Source organism: Nematolebias whitei, chromosome 8 (assembly GCF_014905685.2).
Source record: "Nematolebias whitei isolate Nwh7 chromosome 8, NemWhi1, whole genome shotgun sequence".
NCBI lineage: Eukaryota > Metazoa > Chordata > Actinopteri > Cyprinodontiformes > Rivulidae > Nematolebias > Nematolebias whitei.
The window spans coordinates 16,424,141-16,444,817 of NC_056505.1; the positions used below are offsets into that span (position 1 = coordinate 16,424,141).

A 20,677-nucleotide genomic window follows, 5' to 3' on the forward strand; every position below is an offset into this window, starting at 1 on the left:
ACAGGTTCAAGGTACCCGAACCTGCTAATGAAAACATACAAAGTAGTTGGAGAAAAAAGAAAACTTGTAGAAAAAACATGTACACTTACTGATCACAGCTATGACATTCAAATACATCAACAACCATGTGGATAACTGGAGAAGTCAAATGTTTGTTGATAAATTCATTTGACATCAGAACAAAACCCAAAACTTAAAGTGTCAAAGACTCCAAATATCCAAGAGACTTATAAAACATTTCCAACTTTTAAAAACTTATTAATGAAGGGAATCCAATGGGTTAGCAGTATTTTTTAGCATCCACGTTCAAGGTTTGAATAATTACTTTCCAGGATTTAATTCCTCTGCCAAAAAGGGCATTAGTTTATGTTTGATAGAACAGTGACTTTGTTTGTGTCTATAATAAAGAACGAAAACTATGTGAACATAAAGGATTTCAGTGCAGCTTGTGAACTGCAAATAAGATGGTGTGTATAATACTTGGCAATCATGTTTAGTTTGTGCACAGGTAAAAATTGTGTTTTAGGCACATTTACTGTACTACAGGTTTGTAGTAGACTGCCTACAGTCACAAGAATGGATCATCAAAAACATTTATTCAGTATCAAGGTAGATGTGCTGGTGTATCACAGTCCCAGAGAGGCTTTAAGCAATGATGCCATATCTTCAGGTATGGTGCTCTCATCACCTAAAAACACAATTTATTAAACAGTGATTAACCTAATGGCTTTAAAACAACTCTGAGCTTTTATTTGTATTTTAATATTTTGATTTAGCATGCCATGCTTTTTTATTTAAAAAATTTCTATACAAAACTTTTGTCTGATGACAAACTGGTGATAAGAGTCTTTTGACGGGTTTGTGATACAAGAAATGATCACACTTTGCATGTGCTTTAAGAAAATGTTTACAAACAAAAAGCAGACTGTCAAGAAATGTGTTGTGGCCCCATTGAGCCATAATCTCCAACACAAAATCAAAAAAACAAATTTAATCTAAAATTTGTTTCTGAAAAGTAAAGTCTAATCTCGTTAATGTATTCATTCCAAACACTAGTGAACAAAAGAAATGAATAAACGTTACTGCTTGTATGTGCACACGTTTTCTTACCTTGTTCAGCAGCAGTCATGTCTTGTTCTAGCTTTAGTTTTCTGTGGCCGAGCTGCAGGATGCAGTCCTCTATGCTGTCCTTACTGATCAGCTTGATCACCTGCACAGTTCTGGCACATACAGGGAGATACGTTACAGACTAAATCCAATCCATAAAAAATGAACTGTTTTAAGAAGGATCTTTTTATTCAATGTGATCTTGTAATTGAATTCAACACTAATTTTGAGTCCCATCACATGGCACTATAAAACTTCATGATCACAGTTTTCCACCCAACTGTGATCATGAAAATAATTTGTAGAAGAGAAAATTAATTTCGTTCAGACCTGGTCTGGCCCACACGATGGCATCTATCCTCGGCCTGCTTGTCGTTGTAAGGATTGTAGTCGATGTCATGCAGAATGACTACATTTGCCGAGGTTAGGTTGATACCGAGCCCACCAGCACGGGTCGATATCAGAAACACCAGTATCTCAGGGTCTGTGTTGTACTCATCAATCAGCACAATCCTACAGGAAAAAAATAAAAATAAAAAACTGCAACCATTACATTTTAGTGCACATTGCACAGCAAACTCTGATGTTGTTTTTCCTCAGTTTAGTTTTCAGGATTTAATTCTGACCAAAACCTGACCTCTCAGCTATAGGTGTGGATCCATCAAGTCTGATGTAACGATACTCAAGATGTTTTAGCAGCACTTCCACAATGTCCAGCATCATGGTAAACTGACTGAATAACACCACCCGGTCTCCCTGTGGAAAGATAAGAGTTAAAATCTCCTATTTGTGTAAATAAAAATTATATTTACATTTTTACATGCACCACAGAAAAGTTTAGCACATATACAGACACTTTCCAAAAAAATTTGAATATCATGGAAAAGTTGTTTAACTTCCATAATTCCATTCGAAAAGTTAATCTTTAATAGATGATAGATTCAGGGCGCACAATTTAAACAATTTCAAGTATTTATTTGTTTATTTTTACATAATTTGGCCTTCCAGCTGTAGGGGAACACCACCTCAGAAACAGTTCACCACCTCAGAAAAGAACACCTCATCTCAAACAGACATCATTCATGTGTTTTTGTGTTTGAAACTGTTAAAAGTAAGATTAATCTATCCCCTTGGGAACAAACAGACATTATTTTTGCAGATGTTCAACTCAGCTCACAAACTTCTCAGTTGACACTAATGTCATAATACAAAAACTGTCACTGTTTTAACTTCACTGCCAATATGAACTCATTTCACATGGAACGGACAGATTGTTTTAAAGAGTTTTGGTTCAACTGACCTCGAAGCTTAGGAACATCCGAACTTGCTACGTTGATTTTACTTTTATGAAAAAAGGAGTATTACTCCCAGGATGGGTTCCCATGAAAATAACACCATAAGAATCCCTTTGTTTAATGACATTCTCTTTTCAGAAGATGGACAGCGACACCTTTTGGTGAAACATTGCATGTTATTAATTCCAAAATATAATTTCTGTTTTATTTTATACCTGAATGTTTATTCATGAAAATGTGTGTTTTAAGTCATCTTTCTTCAAGATAAAACAGTCTTATTTTCTCTTTTAAAAAGGAAAAATTTTTAAGTCAGAGAGAAAAATGGACTTGAGATTTTATTTAACAACGCCAAGAGTTAGGCCCATCCCTCTCCGAGAGGTGGACCTTCAGCTCTAAAAACACAGACAGTTAAGTTTCACTTCTGGCACTACTTTTTCACAAGCACATCTACTTTTACAACTTCTACTACACAATTCACTGAGGCTCCGTCTCAGAAGACTTCACGGGAGTTTTGGAGAGAAAACTCCAGAGAAACACGCTTCTGCACAAGAGAACTGGAGAGAAGAAACCCAGTTTCTGCACTGGACTCAGAGAGGAGAGAAGCATCCTTTCTGCAGACGTCTCAGGACAAGAGAAAGACACAGAACGAACCAGAACCATCACACCGCAGGAGTGGTAAATCCCAGCCGACTCCCATATAGACCCTCATCCTTCTAAGATGAGAGGTGAACTTTAAGGAGATTTCAGCCTCTCAGTAAATGGAACATCTGGGCTGGTACCATTTTTAAGCAGCTGTTGGACCATTCCTGACCATCTCATTCTGGTAACAAAGACTCTTCAATGCCTTTCTGGTGACCTTACATCACAATAATCTTATCAGACAAACTACTGCTCACCTTAGACACAATTTTAACTACTTCACAAACAGCAACCAGTCCAAAATCTGCCTTTTAAGTTTCACTGATTTGAATAATCAATTAGACCTTTGATACAAAGCTATGTTATTCATTTAAATTTGTCATGCATAATTTTCATCAAATATCAGATTATTATTTTTATAATACAAAACATAAAATCAACTGAATTTGTGATTTATTTTGACATATCTGTGTGAATTAACTGATTTGATGCCCTTTAATCACGAGAAAGAACTCACGTTTCAGTTTACATTAATTGGGGTTAAATAGAGACTTTTCTTGACTTTTCCTCTCAAAGAGAGGTGGTGCCCACACAACGAGGTTATTTGCATAATAAATGCATATCTTATGAGCTTAACTCATAACTGATAATTTACAATATATATCCAGCCCCATATCACCCTACACAGCTCATGACACCCATGAAAACAGGAATTCCAAAAATTTGAATACCGTGGAGAAATCAGCCCACACTACTTCTCCATTTTTGCAGAAAAAAAAAAGAAAGAAATTAGGATCACAACAAATCAATCAAAATATGGTACTTTCAAAACAACATGGCAATCTTCAATACTTGGTTGGGAATCCCTTTGCCTTAATCACTGTCTCAATGCGACGTGGCATTGAGGCAATCAGCCTGTGGCATTGCCTGGAAGTTATGGAAGCCCAAATTTCCTTGATGCTTGCCGTCAGCTCTTCTTTGTTGTTGGGTCTGGTGCCCCTCATTTTCCTCTAGAGAATACCCCATAGACTCTCAATGGGATTTAGGTCCAGCGAGTTGGCTGGCCAGTCAAGCACTGTGGCATGGGCATCAAACCAGGTTTTGGTGCTTTTGGCTGTATGGGCAGGGGCCAGGTCCTGCTGGAAGATGAAATCTGCATCTCCATACAGATCCTCAGCAGAAGGAATCATGAAGTCCTCTAAAACATTCTGGTAGACTGTTGCAGTGACCTTGGATTTAAGAAAGCAGAGTTTACCAACACCTGCACCAGACATTGCACCTCAAATCATGACTGACTGTGGATATTTCACACTGGACCTCGAGCAGTATGGGTTCTGTTCCTCACCCTTCTTCCTCCAAACCCTTGGACCTTGATTTCCAAATGAAAGGCACACTTTACTTTCATCGGAGGAGAACCTTGGACCACTGGCCAATAGTCCAGCCCTTCTTCTCCAAGGCCCAGTTGAGAAACTTCCTACACTGGCTCAGGTTCAGAAGTGGCTTGACCAGAGGAACCCGACAGTTGTAGCTCATCTACTGGATGCGTCTGAATCTTCTGTTTGATAAACTGCTGAAGCCCACGGTCATCTCTTTTGCTGGTGCATCTTCTCCTGCCATATTTTACCCTTCCACTAGACTTTCCATTGATATGCTTGGACACAGCACTCTGTGAACAGCCAGCCTCCTTAGCTATGAACTTTTGTGGCTTACCCATCCTATGGAGGGTATCAATGATGGTCTTCTGGCCAATTGTTGTCTGCATTCTTCCCCATATTGAACCAAACTGAGACAAATGAACCAAACTGAAGCAATTTAATGACACATGGGGAAACCTGTGCAAGTGTTTTGAGTTTAGTAGACGATTAGTGTGTCACACTCAGTTTAAAACATTCAGGCCCTGCAAAATTTGGGCTGATTTCTCCACAGTATTCTAATTTTTTTAATTCCTGTTTTTGTGGATTTCATGAACTGGAAGCCCAAATTATGTAAAAAGAAACAAATAAGTACTTAAAATCATTTAAATTGTGGGCCCTGAATTTATCATCTATTAACGATTAACTTTTTGAATGGAATTATGGAAGTTAAACAACTTTTCCATGATATTCTAATTTTTTGGAAAGGGTCTGTGTATATTGACCTGGCTTTTAATTGATGTCAGCAGCTCTTTAAGGTGGTGAAACTTCCCAGAGTCCAGCAGAAGACCGTCATCAAGCTGGAAGGAGCTGATCGAGGCGTATCGCCGACACAAACGATGCAGCTCAAAGTCTGACATCACTTCCATATCTTCTTGAATCAGGGCAGGATTGGCATCAAAGTGTGTTGGTTCCTGAGGAGGGAGAAAGAGAGATGAAATAAAAAATTTAACATGAGTAAAAGAAACAAAATGTTCCAAAAGGAATGAATAGGCTTGTGAGTAATAAAATTCAAATGGAACATTATATAATTATGATAAACAAACAAACTTCAGAGCTTAGGTGCCATCCTATTAAAGTAGAGTAAAATTAATAATAACCGTGTGAACAGTATAATGCATAGCCATTTTAATGGTAAACACTCTGATCAAAACTAATGATGTAGAAAAAGATTAACAAAAGCGAACAGACCTTAAGCATAAGTTTGCTCATGGCTTCAAGCTTTTCTGTGGTGTAGTATTGTCTATGAAGAAGAGGGTGGTTGGCCATCTTCCTCAGCTGCATCATAACGTTACACAGCTCACGCTCTGAAGAGGAAAATGCATGAGAAATGTTTGCTGTGAATTATGTTGGGCAACAGGGAGTGTTCAGAAAAGCCAATGAAATGAGGCTTACTCTCTCCAATAACTGAAGTTTTCAATTTTTTTAAGAGTGCTTCATAGAGAGCCTTCTGTTTCTCACTCATGGAGCAGAACTCTATTTTTTCTTCTTTAGCTGGCAGCTGCTTGAGGACCTGGGAAAAGGAGGAGGACACCGTTTTCTACATCTGTTTTCATATAAACAAGAAAAGGCTCTAGTGTTTTGTTTGTGTGCTTCAGTAGAACACTGCTGTAGCAACACATTCAAGAAATTTGATTTTGTTGTGTGGTTTTTTTTGTGCATTTTTGAAGCATGAATTTTATAAGATTGTTTAATTTGAACAATTAACTGGTCTACATTCCTAAAAGTATAGTTTACCACAGCTTTAGGTATTTGAAACAATTTAAAAGCAAGCAATAAACAAGAACAGAAGAGCTAACTTAAAAGATTTTTGATTCTCAAGATCAACTCACCTCACTTTTGACACGTCGCAGGATAAATGGTTTCATGATGAGTTTGGCCTGAGAAATACGATTCCTCTCAAAATGACTTTGTTCCTCATAAGATTTCTGATGACAAAAAGTAAAATTCAGTAAAATCAAGATTCATGTTTCTGATACTTTTAGTTGTAATGCTTTTATGGACATGCTTTGTATATTTTGTGCTTTGTTCAAATGCTTCTTTGCAAAACCTAACAAATTTGTCTTTTTTTTTTTTTTTTAATGAAAGTCCATTATCAACTCTTGAATTACAGTCTCTGAGGCTCATTAAGTCACTTACACTTTATCCTTTCTCCAAACTAATTCAGTGATAGTTTGCCTTCAATGGTTGTAATTTAGTCAAAAAGTTGCAAAACACTGAGCCATTTATCAACTCTAATACAGACATTTGGTGCCATTCAGCGTAAAGTTACACAAATATCCAAAGAAACTTAACTTACCATGGAAAACATTTTGGAGAGCTGCATTGTGGAACTGGAGAACATGGAGGGCATGATGAAGTTCAAGAGTGACATCAGCTCCAGAAGGTTGTTCTGTAAAGGAGTTCCCGTCAGCAGCAGGCGATGCTCAGCCTAAAATAAACAAAAAGGATCTACACTGATATGTGAAACACTTTTAAGTTTGTAAAGCATTGAAAAACACCAACAATAATAAGAAAAAAATATTTCTACTGAACTTAGTTCTGTAATCTGCAGTCTTCTTACACTGCAGGTAAAATATACTGAACAGCACATAAGTCAACTAACATTAATAGCCATAAGGTGACGATAACGCAGAGTGTTCATGTTCTTCAACATGTGGCCTTCATCGAACACGGCGTACTCCAGATGCATCTTGCGGAAAAGGCTACGGTCACTGTCGTTTCCTGTGGCCAAGGTATACCTGTCAAAGCCAAGAGAACTTCAAATAAGATGCAGCTTCATGGTCACTGTCCACTCCAACCCCAACAGCACTAACTTGACTGATGTAGAAATGAGTAAAACTTTGTACAGGTTTAAGACGTTTGCTTACGTGGTGACAATGACATTGAAGTCAACTTCCTGGTTGAGGATGTCATGTTTGAGGTAGCGCCGCTCTTCAACAGAGCCTGTAAAACAGGGTGGCATACAGTAGGATATCATTTTAAACGCAAACGTTCTGTCCAATTAACCCATAGATTGTTAGCATAATAACCAAAAATAAATTAATAAATACTTTGATCAATCAAAAAAATGCACAAAAAAGCAAACAAGGCATTTTTTCTGAAAATACAATGATTGAGTTTTACCATAATAAACAAGGACTTTAAGGCTTGGACACCACGACTTCAGCTCTCTAACCCAGTTATCTAACGAATGAAGAAAGTGACAATATAAAAAGAAAATTAATCATTTCGGATGTGGTTTTACCAAATCCATGAAGAAACTCACTTGAAAACTAGACAATACATGCTGCTAGTTCTACCTCATACAACATAATATCCTACAAAGTATGAGGCAAATTGCCAAAGTATTTATGTCAAGCTCCTTACCAAGTGTGGAGGCAGGCACAACAATAAGATGAGGACCATGTATGTCATTTTCAAACAGCTGAGCTAAAAATGCTATAGCCTGGATAGTTTTTCCCAAACCCTGAGGAGTGAAATAAAAAACAATGGAGGTAAAGAGAAATATCAGAAATCAAACACAAACATAAAGTGAAAGTCATGTGGATGGACAAAAATATGTGGTCATCTTTCACAATACAGGCTACCATAATAACATCAAAACACAATGGTTTCAAAGAATAATATAAATCAAAATTCTCACTTTAGGGTATAAATAGCACTGCTGTGTCATGTATCTATTTCACATTTAATCTCTACTAGTTAACTCACCTGTAGGAGGCTGCATAAATGTACACAAAACACTAATACTGGCACATTGGCAGGCAAGAAATGTATTTAATCAATTCTGACTTGAGGCAACTTTACAATTAAAAGAGGTTAAACTGCTCAAAAGTTTTATTTAGTGCTTTTGAAGTCTTTAGAAGCCCAAACTTTTAAGACTTAGTGAATAGTGTTGCAGCTAGTATATGACAGAGAAAGACTACGAAAACAAGACTGATTTATTCAGGTTAAATACTGAATACTGTGTCCAAATATCATTACTGCCTGACAATGATGAACAATGACAATCAGGGGAGTGGTGGCGCAGAGGTTAGAGAGGTGGGCTTGTGATCCGAAGATCGCCGGTTCACGCCCCGGCCCCGACAACATCAAAATTGTGGGTGGGGTAGGTGAAACACCCACACTTGCCCCCACCCTCATTCGCCCCACTCTGGGCCCATGAGCAAGGCCCTTAACCCCCACCATGTGCTCCCTAAACAGGTCTCTCTTGAAAATGAGTTCTCGTGGCTCAATGAGACTAACCTGGATAAATAAAGGCTAAATGAAAAAAAAAATAAAAAAATAAAAAAAAAAAAATAAAAAAAATGATGATGAAACAACTAAAGAAACAACAAAGCTGGAGCCAAATACTGTGTATATTGACCTTGGTAACAAAGCAAAAGTTACACAAAGCTGCCTCTGACAGCAGCTCAGGACTCGGGGGCATGTATGCAGATGTCATCTTGACCTAAAACACTTTGGACTGAACTTGACTCCCTCTACAAACAACTTTGTTTCATTAACCTTCAGTTTTATAAACATATTTTAAACAGGGCCTTAAGACAAAATGAACAAGCTGCTGGCCATTTTATTGGTGTATAACAAGTTGGTATGCCATTTTAAAATCACAATTGTCAGTGTAGTTTTGCATCCCACAAATGTTGGCATGGTTGACTTACCATTTCATCTGCGAGGATACCACTCAGATTGTGTTCATGCAGGAGCAACAGCCACTTCAAACCAATCACCTGATACGGTTTAAGCTCAAACCTGAAAGACAAACAAGTAGAAATAATATTAAATTTCTTCTCATGGTTGTAAGTACTGGTCATTTTATTCTACCAGTATGTTTGTAACTTTTTTCACAAAACTTGTATTTTATCTTTTTTTTCATATTGAGGTGGCACTAGTACAAAAATAGCTACTGCCTGGCTCCTGAGGATAATTGTTTGCTAACAATACTGGAAATGTTGATTTATTGGGAATTAAAATGTGCAATTGTGATATTAATGTTGAATTTATGATACATTGACAGTATCAGCTATAGAAAGTACATGTTCATGACTTCCTTCATGTACCAGTTGTGAGCATTTAGAGGAGTGGGGGTCCATCTGACCATCTAGCTTATATTTATTTTGCCTCCAATTTGGGTCTGCAGCTCTTGAATTTTTTGCAATACTGATGTTCTGCATATGGGCATTGCAAATTTGATACACTGCCTGGCCAAAAAAAAAAAAAAAGTTGCCACCAAAAAAAAAAAAGTAACACTAATATTTTGTTGGACCGCCTTTAGCTTTGGTTACAGCATGCATTATATGTGACATTGTTTCAATAAGCTTCTGCAATGTCACAAGGTCTATTTCCGTCCAGTGTTGCACTCCCCGGTAATTTTTTCACCTAGATCTTGCATTGATGACTAGACACTAGGCATGAGGGTGCATCACTTCACCTGCCTCTCTTCTCTTCTCACCCTGATGCACCCATCACTCTGGAACAGGGTAAATCTGGACTCATCAGACCACATTACCTTCTTCCATTACTCCAGAGTCCAATCTTTATGCTCCCTAGCAAACTGAAGCCATTTTTTTCCAGTTAGCCTCACTGACTAGTAGTTTTCTTAAGGCTACACAGCTGTTCAGTCCCAGTCCCTTGAGTTCCCTTCACAATGTGCATGTGGAAATGCTCTTACTTTCATTATTAATCATAGCCCTGAGTGCTATTGTTGTTTTCTTCAATTTGATTTCACCAAACGTTTAAGTGATGGTTGATCACGATCATTCAGGATTTTTTTCTGGCCACATTTCTTCCTCGAAGACGATGGGTCCCCACTATTCTTCCAGTTTTTAATAATGCGTTGGACAGTTCTTAACCCAATTTTAGTAGTTTTTGTAATCTCCTTAGATGTTTTCTCTGCTTGATGCCAATGATTTGACCCTTCTCAAACAGACGGACATCTTTTCCACAACCATGCGATGTGTTTTTCGACATGGTTGTTTAAGAAATGAGAAGCAACTCATTGCACCAGTTGGGGTTAAATAACTTGTTGCCAGCTGAAAGATAATCATCCTTGCAGTAATGATCCAATGAGGCTCATGCTTATTTGCTTAGTTAAATCCAGGTGGCAACTTTTTTTTGGCCAGGCGGTGTATTTTTGCTTTTTTCTGTTCAGTGGCATATTGTGTTTATGGGTATGTGCAATAAAAGATCAACTTTCTTGTTAGACACGTGGAAGCACAAATGCTGCATCAGGACTTGATCTGTCTGTCTCCTCACCCCTCCCTTCCCCCAAGGCTGTGGACATGTGACAGAACCTCAACCGAGCTGATGATGAATAACACCTCTTATCTGGACTATGCTACAACTTTCCCTTAAAAATTCAATGTCTTCACCGGCCTATATGTACATGTATCATGTCTATTTATGTGCTTTGCTGTGGTAGGTTTTTTTTTATGCAAATCGTGCTCTGTCTAGGACACGGCGTGAGAGATCTTTTTTTTTATATCGTCTCTCCTCATGTTTTCTTCCCTTTTCTCATCTAAGCAAAATATTATTCTGGATAAGAGTAAGAGGGCCGCGCTTTCTATAGTAGCAGCTTCGTGCACTTCGCCCATCTTTTGGATGACTGTACGTACTGTACATGTTCTCGTTGTATCTCGGTGCAATGATAATAATGCTTATTCTGATTCTGATCTCAAATTATTTAGGATATTACAAGTTAAAATCACAGAAGCCTAGAATAAAACTTTACTTTAAGTGGATGAATCTGATAACAGTCACAGATTTAAGTGGAACAGCAATTACTATAACTAAATCAAAGTAGCTTTTTAAAAAAAAAGTTTGGTACGTATTTATTGTTTTAATAAGTTTCTATTTAAACTGACATCAGTGCCCACTTCACAGAAAGATGCAGCAGAATATATATTTTTTCCCAATCAAAGGAACTTTATGATAATGTTGTTTGTGGAAGAGAATTGTGCTTGAGACAGCATGCTGGAGCAGTGTTCATAGCGGTCGCTTCACAGCAAGAGGGTCGCAGGTTTGCCTTCCGACTGGAGGATTTCTGTGTGGCGTTTGCATATTCTTGCTGTGCACGTGTGAGTTTTATCTGGTATCCCTGGTTTCCTCCCAGACTAAAAACATGCATGTTATGTTTACTGGTGTGTTGTCCCTAAGATTGAGAATGAATGGTTGTTCGTCTCCATGTGTCCCTGTGATGGACTTGTGAGCTGTCCAGGGTGTACCCCGTCTCTTGCTCAGTGACTGCTGGACATACTCCCCTGTGACCTGGTAAGGAAAATGTAGGTAAAGAAAATGGATTATGGTTGGAATTGCACTCACTGGCTGTTGAGTATGCCGGGCTGTTTTGAAGATTCTTTTCCACTTTCCATGACCTGGGTGACCCGTTTGACCATTTTGGAAGAAATGGTCTCACACTTGGACATGAGTCCCAAGACAACCTTCCGCTCTTTGAGGACAACTTTGCAGCCATACAACAAATCATCTGAAAGTCCATTTCCTTTATGAAAAACATCCCACTGAAAAGAAACTACAATGGTTAGAATCCTGAAGCATGCTCAATAAAACAGACAGAAAAATCTAACAAGGTTGAGTCAGGTCCTCTGGACGGATTCTTCTTTGTTGAAAAAAAACATGTTGAGAACAATAGTTAAAGGACATGACGTAAGTTGATACAAAATGAAAAGTTCTACTCATTTAATATTTTGTGAGAAATGTCTTATCCAAGTACTTCTGAGTAGTGAGTTGAATAGGTGTACTCCATGTGTTTTATAAGGAACATTTTTACCAGCAACAATAGCTCTGCCAAGTTTAATTTTCTCCTTAAAACTTTAACAATCTGTGGTAAATAACAACATGACTACATTGTATATATGATTTCTTTCTTCAAGTTTGAAACACAAACAGAAAAGTAAAACAATCTCTCACCAGGCTCTCCCATGTATCAAAAGGCCTCAGTTCCACAATCTTCTGGGCCTTTTTTATAGAGCAGCCAGAAATCAAAGACAGCTCATCTTTAGTTGCAGTCTGAAAAAACGTGAGAATGTCCTTCCTTAAATCTGGCCTGGCACATTCAACATCTAGCTCATCATCATCAGAGTTCTCAAACTCGCTTGTCACGATGTCCTCTTCCTGATCACTTTCCCCTTCAGAACTCATAGGTTCTTGTGAGGAACGTGCCTTCATCTTTCTCTCAGCTGCCTGCTTCTTAACAATGCTGGTCTCACTGGAAAATGTGGGTAAAGTCTGAAAGGGTGGGGAGGAAGGGGAAGGTGTCACAAAGGAAGAGGTAGCTGTTGGCTTAACAGAGGAGGATGAAGAGACTGAATCTGATTTTTTCTCAGCCTGTGAAGTATGAACAGAGTTGTAAGTTTTGATTTGGGAACTTTCGCTGTCATCCGAATCTGAATCTTCTTCACTGTCCTTTGTGACATCTGTATCATTTGAATCGTTCACATCTGATTCACTGTGATCTCTGTGGTCCTTGTCTTCTTCCACCATCTTTTCACTATTGAATTTGTGGTCCCTTGAAACTTTGTGGTCTCTCCTCGACTTATCTTTGCTCTTTGACTTCGTTTTTTCTGACTCAGCTGAGCAGGAACTATTTTCTGTCAATGAAAATAATAATATTAGTGAAGATAGTACTGCATACAAACAAATAAAAAGTACCAAAAAATAAACATGATGCAAATAAGATGACCAGATTCAGACTAGAAGCTGAGTCTGCACCTGAGTCTGAGAACATTTGTAGAACCTGCAGAGCATCTTCAACATTCCATTCATGTTCTTGAAGCACCATTCTCAGCTCCTGCACCAAACAGACAGCAGACACCATCAGAGATGGTAGACAAGACGTTGTTTTCCAACGTAAACACAGACTGCTTCAGTTTTCTTCCACTTGTCACAATGTTAGTTTTGGATTATTATACGTACCCAAAGTCACAAAATCAACAAGTCATTTTGTGATCCTGCTGTTCAGAATATTTAACTTGAATGAAAGTAAATATCACTGCTACAATAAATATTCTTTACAAATTACTGGAATCACTGGTAGCATAATTTAGTTTCAGTTAAGACTACAATGGTAGTTCATAGAGTCCAACCGATATAATAATAATTTATTCAATTTGTACTGGCCTTTACATTTTGCAATCACAAAGTGCTACAGTATAAAATATCTACAAAGAATAAAACATGGACTTAAATTAAAAACTAAAAAATACTAAAAACAGCAGGATTAAAAATACATTTAAACACTATAAGGTCTTTAGACCTTAAAACTTTCTGTAGTCTGGGGTATCCTTAGATGGTCGGGGAGGTATATCGGCGCGATACATTGGTTGGGCCAATATCTTTCGGTCGATATAGGTTTGGGGACATGTCGGCATCAGTGATAATTGGCCCATTATGTGCCGATAACACTTCTAATTTTCACCCCGAAAAGGTGTAAATGTACAATTATGTACAAAAATGTACTTTATGGTGAGTAGTGGCGAATAGAAAATGCTAATGCTCTTAACGCACGTTAGGAAGACAGTTTCAAGACTTCAAAAAGTGTTAAAAACAGTTTAAAAGTAGCTGTTTACTTAGATCCTTGGGGGTGGATAAAGCAAAAAAAAAATTCAGCCAATATACCAGTCATCGGCATAAGCCGGCCCCTCCCAATATCGGTATCGGCGAAAGCCAAAATTTCCATATCAGTCCGACTCTAGTAGTTTATATACATATGTAAATAAAAGAAAGAAAACCACAAAGTTTTCTTTAATAAATTTCCCAGTGTTTTCCCTACCATTATAAAAGCAGGGCACCCCGCCCCCTCAACAAAACCGAGTGCCCTACCTACTGACCCTCCCCCCCCAGCGTGACAACTGTCGGTATTGTTGTAGCGTGGGGTGCAATACAAACGCACTAGCAAAAATGCTAGTGATGTAATGCTTCCCCACTTCCCCACCGGTAAAAACCAGCAGCAATGTAGTGCTAAGCTAGCAGGCGGGCAACACAGACGTGACTCCATCCTGTCCTCCTCCATCTGCCCGGTCAAAAAAAATAAAATACGACGAGCACCCATCAAGGGAACTGATCTAGGGGAAACACTTTTCTATGAACATAGAAAAGTGGACTTTTTAAACAGTACTGGTGCATCATTCTGTAGGGTTTTTAAAAAGGCATAAAGCTGTAAAGAGCAAACTGGTTTCTTTGTTTAAGCTGAAAGGCAGCAGCTGCTGTACATGTCAGACATGTCAGGCTGTGAGATCTTCATTACACTTTGCCATGTGACGACATAAACTCAGGCCAAGTTAAACTAAGAAAATTCAGAACAGAGTCATTTTGTCAATAGTTTAGTCTGCATGAAAAAAAAGCACTGTTCCATAAGAAATACTAGATAAATTCACCTCCTTATCCTGGTTAGGAAACTTTTTTTGGAGTCGTCTCACCATGGCCTCTTGCTTCTCCCAATTTGGTTCTTTCTTGTCATTTTCTTCTTCATCAGAGGTCTTCAAAGTGAGGAAAACAAAACAAAATTCAGTTCAATTTAGTTTAAAAAATATGGCAAACATCAGGCAGGCATCAACTGATCATTACAAAAAAGCCAAATAAATGTCATTTTCCACTATAAGAGGCATTAGTGATCTTACTGATTGTCTCCTTTTCTTGTTCAGTTGAATCTCACGAATATCCTGAGAACTGCTGGACTCATCCTGCTTTCGCTTTTTGTTTTTACTCTGAGCTGAGAGGCAACACAAGCAGTGGTCTCATAAAAAACACCAACAAAAGCAGCATGTGGACACTTTTTTAGTTCTGTGATATTTGCACATTTAAAACATCTAAGTTTGCTTTCCTGTGCTAGAATATGAGATTTATAAAACTTTCAAAGCTGTGGAATACAAAACAAACAGACAAAACAAAGAAAGCAGCCATTGTTCCAGTCTTATCAATTGATGGCTTTTTTTTTTGGTTTTGGTAGGAAATAGGACATATTTGTGAAAGAATATAACAACATCAAATTAAATTACCTTCTTTATCCCCAAATTTGAATAGGCAGGCAGCTACAGCTCCTTCCAGCGTGCTTGTATCCCTAATGACCTGAAAACAAAACAAAAAGAACATGGTGTATTAAATAGATATAAACCAGAAAAAAAAGTCCTAATGTAGAGCAGCATCCAAACTACAGCTGGTTGGATGGATAGATACAAATACACTGTTTATCTGCAGAAGATATTCACTTTATATCAAGTTATTTTAAATAAATATGAAACTTTTAGCTGAATTAAAAATAAATAAATAAATTGGCTTGTGGAAAATTTGATTTGGAAAAAAAAAATCTACTAAAATATAACAAAAACACATCAGCTAATCTTACCTCTAAAACATCAGTTCTTGTCAACTGAGGAAACATCTCCAACAATTTGCTCATTTTGTCATCCATCTCATTGTCCTCGTCATCTGTATGGTTTGATGCTGCCTTCTTAACAGGCCTTTTGTAAAAGAAAACAACAGTGAAAATATCCTGATGCATGCTCAATAATCCAGGTAGATAAATTTAACAAGGTAGTCAGGTCACAGAAGGACACAGGGAACAGAGAACCCATCCATCATTAAACAGGGGTGGAGACCTCTGTGTTCCAACTTCCACCCTCTTACAATGCTGTTATTGCAAGCATCACTCAGCCCTCTGTGAATAGCAAGCTGCAATCAGGGTACTAACAATTGTTAGGGCTCTAAAGACCAATTGTCAGGCTGATGGTCCTCCTTTTGCATGTGAACAACTAGTTTTGACTGTCACCAGCAAACTGGTTAATCTACACTGAGAAGGTGCTATTTATAAGACTGAGTGTGTTGCAGCTCCTCAGACTGAAGTCGTCTTTTGGATAAAAGATGAAATGTTTCAACAAAAATAATCTGTCCAGAGGACCTGACTTAACCTTGTTAAACAGTGAAAACATTTACTTAATTCATGACACTTTTGATAACTCTGGCAACTTCAAGGCCTCAGGAACACCATGGCCTTGATTAGAAAGAATGCACAAACACAAGCACATACTTAAATTTCTTGGTTGGGGTTGTTTTTTTCTTTGGTTCAGGGAGAACCACATCCTCCTCCAAGTCAACTGAATAGACTTCTTCAAAAACCACTCCTCGTGCATGGGAATTTGATGGGGTTTTAATTGGTTTCTTTTGAGCTGGAACAAACAATAAAATTTTTGTCAGGTATATAAAATGTTGTCAGGCTTGTAAACAATAGGAAACAAACAGACGGAGGAAGGTTTTTCAAAAGGTATGCTTTCCTGTTCATACATAAATTCAGACTGTCAAGTCAGTTGGAGTCAGATTCCCCACCATCACAGACATCTACACCTCCAGATGCAGGAAGAGGACCACCTGCATCATGAAGGACCCCACTCACCCAGCACGCATACTTTTTGACCCGCTCCCCTCAGGCAGGAGGTTGCGGAGCATTAAGTGTTGAACCACTAGACTGAGGAACAGCTTCTACCCTGAAGCTGTTGGACTCATGAATCCCTAACTGTAAATATGCTACATCTATGTTAAAAATTTGAAGGTTCAAATCAGGAAGCAATGTAAAAACCTAAGCAGAAACTGGGATGGTTTATATTTGTTATATTGTTATATTATTATTGTCTGGGCAATACAACATCCTGGGGAAGGTGCTGAAAGACTGTGCTGATCAGCTCTGCGAGGTGCCGGCCAACATCTTTAACTCCTCCCTCACCCTGGCAACTGTTCCCATCTGCCTGAAGACTGCCACCATCATCCCAGTCCCAAAAAGCTCTACAGTGTCTGGTCTGAATGACTATTGGCCAGTGGCCCTCACTCTCAGGCTCTGAGATCATCCGATCAGCTGCTTTTGGTTGTTCCAAAAACACGACTGAAGCTCCGAGGAGATCGGGCGTTTTCAGTCATGGGTCCCAAACTGTGGAACAACCTACCCCCCAACATTAGGCATGCCACCTCCCTTCCTGTGTTCAAATCCCTGCTAAAAACATATCTGTTCTCTCTGGCGTTTCATACTGTGTGAGTTGATTTAGTATATCTTGTTCCATGTCTTCATTTTAATGCTGTTGTTTTAATTTTTTAAGGTATATTCTTACTGCTTTTTATTTCTCAGTGTTACCCTTAGTGTTAAGCACTTTGATAACAGTCTATCTGTTTTAAATTGTGCTCTATAAATAAATATGACTTGACCCAGACAGTTGCTAAATGCTTTGAAAGACTGGTCATGACCCACATCAAAACAACCATTAACATCAGCAAGGACGCTCACCAGTATGCATACTGCAAGAATCGATCAACAGAGGATGCCATCTCCTCTGTGGTCCACACTGCTCTCACCCACCTGGAGCAGAAGGACTCCTATGTCCATATGCTCTTTGTGGACTTCACATCTGCCTTCAACACCATGATCCCCCAGACACTGACGGACAAACTACTCACACTAGGACTAAGCCCCTCTATTTGCAACTGGGTCCTGGACTTCTTAACAAACAGACCACACTCGGTTAAGATCCACAACTTCTCCACATCAACCATAACACGCAGCATTGTCTCCCCTCAGGGCTGTGAGTTAAGCCACCTCCTGTTCACTCTACTCGCATATATGACTGCGCACCTACCCATCCAGGCCATCATATTATAAAGTTTGCAGACAATACAGCGGTGGTTGGATGCATCACGAACAATGATGAGTCCAGCTACAGGCAGGAGGTGGAACACCTGGAGAGCTGGTGCAGGAAGAACAACCTTCACATCAATGTGAAGAAGACGAAGGAGATGGATGTGGAATTTAGACGGAACAAACACACCTACCCCCCCATTGAATATAGGAGGATCAGCGGTGGAAGTGGTCTCCAGTTACAAGAACTTGGGTGTACACCTGAAGGACAACCTCAGCTGGGGCAACAACCTTACCAGCCTGATCAAAATTCAGATCAAGGTTTTTCCCCCGTTCCCCTCAGGCAGAAGGTTGTAGACATTAAGTGCAGAACCACTAGACGGAAGAACAGCTTCTACCATGAAGCTGTTAAGACTCATAAATCCCGAATCAGGATTATCTCTGAAAAAAAATAATCTATATAATGCTACTTTGATATGTGCTGCTGATTATCTATGCTGCTGTATTCATTCGTATTCATCTACTCACACAGACTCATGTTTGTGCTGCTGTTGTTCGGCGTATTGTTTTGCACTTAGCATATTTCTTAGTTTACATCTTAGATCCTTATTACTGTTTTTTTTTTTTTTACAATTTAGATTTTTTGCTGTTGTTGGATGTAACTGGGAGCATGTGTACACAATTTGGTTCCTCCTCATGTACCACATGTGATGCGAATGACAATAAAAGAACCTTGAATGTTGAACCTTGAGTATTAGCTTGGACTACAGACTCTTGATAATGGAGACGAATGCGAGATCTTCTGACACGATTAACTCCAAATGTATTCTGTTTAATCACATTATGTTACTTAACAAAATATTAAAGACACGGCAAGGACGAGTCCGTAAGCAAAAGCGTCCAGTATCCATGTTACTGTTAGCATGTCAGACACATCTGGCTAACAACCGATCGTTGCTACTACTTACCTGGCTTGTTCTCCTTTTCAGAATCGAGTCTTTTGGTCTCGCAAACCTGGTCTTCTTTGTTTGCGCTTTTCTTCATGAAACGAAACCGGTCTAAATTGAAGAGACTCATTCTAGCTAGTCCCTTTTTTCATGACAAGCAGAGGAAGCCCTTTGTCTGTTCTGAAAATTTTCTGTAGCGTAGCACATCAAGCAGTATCTTCCTGTTAGCCAATGGGACTATTCAGCTTTAGGCTAAAGATACACGCTAGCATAAGAGCCGGGCGTAGGAGCTCTGCGAATTTTAGGTTTTGTCACTGCTTCATTTTGACCCCAGTGGTTCAAAGTATAACTCTAACACACACATGTTAAGTAAAAATAAAAAGAACAAGTATATTTTAAATATAATACGTAACAGTTTAACTCCGAATACAGCTACCGGTGTTTCCCGCTTACTGTAGAGGCTGAGTCAGGACGGCACTTGCCTCCTGCTTTGCTAATAGGCCAGAGGAACAAGTAGGCGGGACTTACACCGGAAATCCAAGATAGTTCACGGTAATACACTTCCGTTTCTCTTTTTTTTTTCCGTCTATAAAACTGAAGACCTAGACAACACATAGAAGGGTTATAAAGTTTGATCAGATAACATTGAACTGAACACATTGTTTCCTGTTACTTTGGTAACTATTCAAACACTAAAAAAAATATTTTCCTGAATTCTGGATTGTTTTTCCTCATAAATCTTAGATTCTTAGATTAAAGGCAGAATTCTAACTTTTTTGGTGTCAGAATTCTGAGAAAAAAGTTAGAATTAAAAAAAAAAAAGTACTGCAGCCTGAATTTTTCCATCCATCTTTACCCATTTCTTCCTTTTCGGGTCGTGGGGGTCACTGGTGCCCATATCCAGCAGTCACTGTGCTAGAGGCGGGAGGCACCATGGACAGTTCTCCAGTCCATCACAGAGACACACACAGACTAATTAGAAAAACAACCATTCACTCTCACTCACACCTAGGGACAATTTAGGGTTACCAATCAGCCTAACATGCATGTTTTTGCTATATAGGAGGCAATCGGAGTCCCCGGAGAAAACGCATGCATGCACGGAGAGAACATGCAAACTCCACCCAGAAAGGCCCCCGACTGGGATTTGATCTGGCAACCTGCTCGCTGAAAGGCGGCAATTCTATCAACTACGCCACCACGATGCTCTCAGCATGAACCCTTTTCTGTAAATCCCTTACAAACCAGTGACCAATGTTTATCACATTTATCACATCTATTATATGAATGTCAAATAGAAAATTAAGACATACATTTTGTTAATTGTAGTTTTTAAAACATTTCTTATTGACAAAGCTTTCATTGACGCTTTCATCTTCCTTGTAATTTCAACAATTTTTAGCAAGTTTGTCTTACATGTTCTAATCAAAAGAGGGCAGCAGATTCCCTGTGATGAAGGAAAGGGCTGGCCTTGCGTTCACTTGTTGGAGTGGTTTGAGCTATCTTTTTAAAATAAATATGTTTTAGATGCACTTTTTAAAGCAGAAAAATACAGATTTACCTATAATGTAAATTGAACAAAATATCTTTTTAGATAAATGACTTGCACTTGCAGAAAAATTAAACTTATTCTCCCTCCAAGTG

The 20,677-nt window shown here is 38.6% G+C and overlaps 1 protein-coding gene across 1 annotated transcript; it reads right to left on the bottom strand.

Moving 5' to 3' along the window:
• Positions 1-626: 626 nt before the first annotated feature.
• On the bottom strand, positions 627-19,411 carry smarcad1a (SWI/SNF-related, matrix-associated actin-dependent regulator of chromatin, subfamily a, containing DEAD/H box 1 a). The gene is given in 23 exon segments (XM_037680064.1): positions 627-688; positions 1,111-1,220; positions 1,438-1,620; positions 1,745-1,863; positions 5,179-5,367; positions 5,645-5,760; positions 5,849-5,966; positions 6,286-6,381; positions 6,744-6,884; positions 7,059-7,194; positions 7,324-7,399; positions 7,580-7,639; positions 7,823-7,922; positions 9,118-9,208; positions 11,777-11,973; positions 12,383-13,062; positions 13,184-13,262; positions 14,848-14,949; positions 15,091-15,182; positions 15,469-15,538; positions 15,816-15,930; positions 16,497-16,635; positions 19,055-19,411. Coding segments are annotated over 23 exon segments (3,180 nt in total). The 5' UTR covers positions 19,164-19,411.
• Between the last annotated feature and the right edge of the window lie 1,266 nt (positions 19,412-20,677).